The sequence below is a fragment of the Chiloscyllium plagiosum genome, chromosome 3 (assembly GCF_004010195.1).
Source record: "Chiloscyllium plagiosum isolate BGI_BamShark_2017 chromosome 3, ASM401019v2, whole genome shotgun sequence".
Classification (NCBI taxonomy): Eukaryota; Metazoa; Chordata; class Chondrichthyes; order Orectolobiformes; family Hemiscylliidae; genus Chiloscyllium; species Chiloscyllium plagiosum.
Window position 1 is genome coordinate 128,349,834 of NC_057712.1, and position 6,000 is coordinate 128,355,833.

The following is a 6,000-nucleotide window of genomic DNA, read 5'->3' on the forward strand; positions in this document are numbered from 1 at the left end:
ACTTTGACACCTGCCCACTTGTTTGGCACCACATCCACAAACTTCCGCTCTTAGCGGCTCAGTAGCAGCAGTGTGGACCATCCACAAAGTGACCTGCAGTAATTCACCAAGATTTCTTCGACAGCACCTTTCAAATTCGCCATGCGCTACCATCTAAAAGGACATGGACAGTACAAACATGGGAATACCAACCCTGCTAGTTCCTCTCCAGGCCACACAGCATCATGATTTAGAAATATATTCGCGTTCATGTATTGTTACTTTGTTAGAATCTTGGTACCCCCCTCTCTACGAGCATTGCGTCTGCACCTACACAAAATGGACTGCAGCATTCTGAAGGCAGCAGGCCATCACCAGCTTCTCAAGGGTTAACAAAGATGGATAATCAATGCTGGCCTACCAGCAAATCTCATGTAAATAAAAAATAGTTGGCCATTTGCTTTCTATTATAAAGAAAAATTCAAAGAGGAAGTCCCACCATCTGTGGTTAACTAAAACATTTTAAAGTAAATGTCAAATTTAAAGAGAAAGTATATAATTGTGCTAATGTCAGGTGACTGGGCAGAGCACAAAGAACAAGAGAATGGCTCAAAGATGAATCTGAACAATGAGAGCATGAGAGAAGGCTAGCTAGAAATGTAGTGAAGGGTTAGCTTCTACAGTTAGTGGAAAGAAAACTGCATCAAGTTAAAGTTGATCCCCTTGATTGAGAATGTGGAGTTAATAGTAGATAATAAAGAAAAGTCCATACGTAATAAGTATCTTGTTTTGTCTTCACCAAAGTGCATTCAAAATTAATCCCAGTATTAGAGGTAATTCAGGAGGTGAAAGGGAGAGAGGAATTTGGTAAAATAATAATCACTAGGCAAGTCGTACTGAGCAAACTGATGAGCTGTGGGCTGACAAATCTGCTGCCTTCAGAATGCTGCAGTCCATTTTGTGTAGGTGCAGACGCAATGCTCGTAGAGAGGGGGGGTACCAAGATTCTAACAAAGTAACAATACATGAACGCGAATATATTTCTAAATCATGATGCTGTGTGGCCTGGAGAGGAACTAGCAGGGTTGGTATTCCCATGTTTGTACTGTCCATGTCCTTTTAGATGGTAGCGCATGGCGAATTTGAAAGGTGCTGTCGAAGAAATCTTGGTGAATTACTGCAGGTCACTTTGTGGATGGTCCACACTGCTGCTACTGAGCCGCTAAGAGCGGAAGTTTGTGGATGTGGTGCCAAACAAGTGGGTAGGTGTCAAAGTTCTTGAATGTTGCTTGAGCTGCACTCATTCAAGCAAAGGGGAGTATTCCATCACATTCCTGACTTGTACCTTGTAGAAAGTGGGCAGGCGTTATGGGGTCTGGATGTGAGTTACTCACTATAGTATTCCAAGCCTCTGGCATTTATTGTAACCACGATAATTAAATTCATTGCAATTCAGTTTCTGATCAGCGATAACCTCAGGATATTGATAGTGAGGAATGCAGCGATGGTAATGCTGTTGAGTGTCAAAGTGTGATAGATTTTTGCTAGAGGTGCTAATTTCCTGACATCTGTGTAACATGATCTATGCCACTTGATAGCCTATTCCTAATGCTAATGCCTTGTCTCCTATGTTATAGACGTATTGCATTGTTTACAATTTGGCATTCTTGGATTTACCCTGATCAGTACAAAACAAAAAAAAACTTGACAACATGTCTCTGTTTGCAACAATTTAATTGTTTCATGATAATGAGACTAGCATTTAATTCCAGCTTCATTAGTGAACTTGTGGTCACAGACATAAGTCTATGGCTCTTTATTGTTAGCCGAGTACCATAACCACAACACCACAATTTCCTGTATAGGAGAAAGAACTTCTTGGCATCAGCCCTAGATTTACCTCTTACCCTGCTTCTTATTGCACTGCCAGCAGTTTTAAGTAGTGTTTCCATTGCATCATGATGGGTATATGGTACGAATGCCATTTGGCCTAGCCAGTCCATGCTGGTGTTTATGCTCCATCCCAGCATCCTCCCCTCCTTCATCATCTAAATTACCATCTATTTCTTTGTCCTTCCGGTATTTATTTCGTGAACACATGTATACTGTCAGTTTCAACCACTCCCTTTGGTAATAAATACCACTCAGCACTTCTGTACTATAAGCCATTTTGCTTATCCACACTCTCATTTGAGATAGATTAAAAGGTGGTAGCTCCAAAAAAGTTATGCTGGATATGTAAGCACTACTCATGCTGACTTGCAGGTATTGTTCCTTCCACAGTACATTATGAAGCTTCCTATTGCATTTGATGAAGTTGTGTCTTTTGTATGCATTTTACAATTGTTTGTTTTGGGATTTGGATTTTGAACTAGCGGCATGTGTGTTTGGTCTGTATCTGTGAAGGGGTTTAATGAATAACTCGTCAGTATTTCTGTAACCATGATGACTTTCTTTATAAAAATACAGGAGGAGAGAGAGACTTCCTGAAGAGGAATGGGATATGAGCAAGAGGTTTGCATATCATGGAAACATTAGTAAGGCAGGATGCTGCCTGGCTTGGAGGTTCTGAGCTATGAGGAAACATTTGAGAGACAGGAGCTGTTTCCTAGGAGCAGCTAAAGTAGAGAGGGGACCTGATAGAGGGCCATAAGATTATGAGAGGCATGAATAGGTTGGATAGGAAGGTACTTTTTTCATTAGTAGAGACATCAGTTAGCAGCAGACATAGACTCATGATATGAGATATAAGACTAAGAGGGAAGTTGAGAATTCTTTTCACCCAGTTATTGATGAGAATATGAAACTCTCTGTCTGAAAGGATAGTTGAGTTAGAAGTTCTTGAACTTTTAAGCATTATTAGATAATCACTAGCCTTAGTTTCCAGAGCTATTGGCCAAGAGCAGGAAAATGGGATTAACATAGTTAATCTGTTTGTTGACCTGAGTGACACAATTGGCTGGATGGCCTTCTATGCTGTAAATGTTTATAAGTCACTACAAGATGGATTCACTGGCTAGACACAGATATCATGAAATGTGACAGTATTTTAAATTGAGTTAAATATGCTTCCTCAGTTTTTCTCCACCATTCATGGTTAATACCTTCTGCTGAATATTCTATCTATACCGTTGCCTGTCTCAGTCCTTCTCTGAGTTGCAGCCTCCAATGTGTAAGTATGATTTAACTGTCTTTGCTGTTTTCAGGGTGAGTGATGAGAAAGATGCTCGAGGCTATCTTCAAGCACTGGCAACTAAGATGACTGAGGAATTGGAATCTTTGAGAAATTCCAGTTTAGGAGTACGAGCAACAGTAAGGATCATCCTTCTTTAATTCTGGGCTGTTAAAATCCGGTTATCCTTTTTCCAGGTGCAAGCTCTTACACGTGTATGGACAATAAAATAACTGGTGCATCTAGGCTGTCCACACCACGACAGCCAATTCATCAGGACAAAGCCACTTGCTAAACTTTCCATCTCCCATTATGTACTTAGACTCCCTTACTTCTCATATATCGGCTGAATCCTAGCCACCTTAAGTTGATTCAGTAATGAAAAAAGTGCGCAAGTTTCAAAAGCCATCTGAAGTACCCTTGTTGTTACCATTGATCACATGTCCCCCAGCTCTCAGTAAAAGGAATTAACCAAACCATAAAATTAGTAATTTCTTATAAAAATAAGTGCAAAACACTTGAATCATTTATGTTCCTCTTCTGTCTTCAGACCAGCTTGTGTTGGAAGCTAAGCCACAGCTGGAACTTGCAGTTATTGATGCCAAGTACTGACTGTGAAATAGATGCACCTTTCAAAGTTGTCTTCATCTTTTAAAGAACAAATCAACAGCATATACTGTTGTACAATATAATCAAATGATTCCCTTTCTCTTTTTCCCTTCTGTAATTCTGCCTCTTGTCTCTCTCTCTCAGGATATGCCATGGAAGATGCGTCGGTCGCAGAAAGTAGACATGTCAGCTCGATTGGAACTACAATCAGCACTCGATGCAGAGATCCGAGCCAAACAGGCAATCCAGGACGAGCTTAATAAGGTCAAAGCAGCCAGCATATCTACAGAATGGTGAGCTCACTAAACTGTATCGACGTTTGTGCTGAGTAAGAACTGCCTGCTTTTCCCAGTTATGGTTCATCTTTCTCCAAATACATATTTGATCTGTATTCAGAACTAGGCAATTTTCATAACAAGAGCCAATATCCTAATAGAAGAACTTTCTATTTGTATGTAAACTGTGTCTGAGACAGTATTTCCAGATTTTAGAATTGCAGTTTCATATACATTTGAGCACTCAAAGTAACGCTGATTCCCAGATGCTTGTGTACATGGTGGATGTTTTTGCAAATCAAATAATTATCAGAGCAGTAAGCTACAAGGAATACAATGATGGCATATTTAAAAACGAAGGAAAGAATTAATTTGTGACTTTCAGAACATATTATTGAAGTATGTAAAGTCCTGTAGGGATTTGACAGTATGGATGCTGAAAGGACTTCCCCTTGTGGAAAACTACAAGACTCTATTTAAAATAAGGGCTCTCCGACTTCAAACACAGATGAGAAGAATTTTTGTCAGAGAATAGTGAGTCTATAGACCTCACATCCCCAGAGAATGATGGAGGCTGGATCATTGAATATTTTTAAGATGGTGTAAGATAGCTTCTTGACTAACGAGGGAATCAGATGGTATCAGAAAGTGGAGTTGAGACATTATCAGATCAGCCATAATCTTATCAAATGGTAGAATAGGCTCAAAACACAGAATGGCCTCCCTCTAATTTGCATGTTCATATGAATGTATTTCTGACATGGCTTAGAAAGTGATCAGTCCCTTCAATTATGTAGTCCTTTTGAAGATCTTCATGTTATGACCTCAAATGGACTCTGAATTCAGAAGGGCTCATGCCCGAAACATCGATTCTCCTGCTCCTCGGATGCTGCCTGATCTGCTGTGCTTTTCCAGCAACACACTCACGACTCTGGATTCAGATGTCCAGACTAATCGAAGCTGCTTTTATACCAATGGAATCATTTCAAGTTATATCAATGTGAATGGACTGCAGTGGTTCAGGGAGGCAGTTCATTACCATCTTGTAAAGGGCAACTAGGGATGACCAATAAATGTTGGTCAGACACTGATGCCCATGTCCCATGAATGATTTTTTTAAAATAGAAATATACCTCTTGAGGTTGACAGACACCCTGTGAAAACAAGCAAATTGGGGTTTTAATGTCTCCCTGTCAGCATCACACCTTCATGATTCAGCTGTCTCAATAATTGAATTTTCTTATCCCATCTGTCAGTGCATATGTTAACACGTAAAATAGCCCTTCTCAGCTATCAGAAGCTACTAAATTAATTACTGATCTAAGACATTGCCATAGGATATCTATCGCCCAGAATACTACTAGTTACGTATTTTGGTCTTCCGAATGATAGATACAAACAACTTTACTAAACAAGAACATGAAAGCTCATTTTTAAAAATATTTACAATCAGTTAAAGCATAATATAGAAATCTTCTGTAGAGAACAGATCAGATCTCAAATGGCTGTCAGTAGACCTTCGCTTGGAAAAAGCTGCAAAGAGCCCTGCGAGATAATGCTTAAAAACTTGTTAATATGAAGTAAAACAAGTAGACTGTGTTACTGTAACACAGGAACTATGTTCCGAAGGAACTATGTAGCTATGAGGGAGGAGCTGGCCAAAGTTCAATGGTGCAATACCTTAGCAGGGATGACAGTGGAGGAACAATGGCGGATATTTCTGTGTATAATGCAGAAGTTGCAGGATCAGTTCATTCCTAAAAGGAAGAAAGATCCCAGGAGGAGGCATGGGCGGCCGTGGCTGATGAGGGAAGTTAAGAAACATATAAAATTAAAAGAGAAAAAGTATAACATAGCAAAGATAAGTGGGAAAACGGAGGACTGGGAAGCTTTTAAAGAACAACAGAGGATTACTAAGAAGGAAATACGCAGAGGAAAAATGAGGCACGAAGGTAAACTGGCCAA

The 6,000-nt window shown here is 39.8% G+C and overlaps 1 protein-coding gene across 4 annotated transcripts in view; it reads left to right on the top strand.

The window, feature by feature from the left end:
* LOC122548528 (serine/threonine-protein kinase MRCK alpha-like) overlaps positions 1-6,000 on the top strand; it is a 493,614-nt gene that overhangs the window by 371,223 nt on the left and 116,391 nt on the right. For all 4 annotated transcript variants that reach the window (XM_043687289.1, XM_043687290.1, XM_043687292.1 and 1 more), the window contains exons 19-20: positions 3,186-3,291; positions 3,905-4,053. In XM_043687289.1, coding sequence (XP_043543224.1) covers positions 3,186-3,291; positions 3,905-4,053 — 255 coding nt within the window. The remainder of the gene's footprint in view (positions 1-3,185; positions 3,292-3,904; positions 4,054-6,000) is intronic.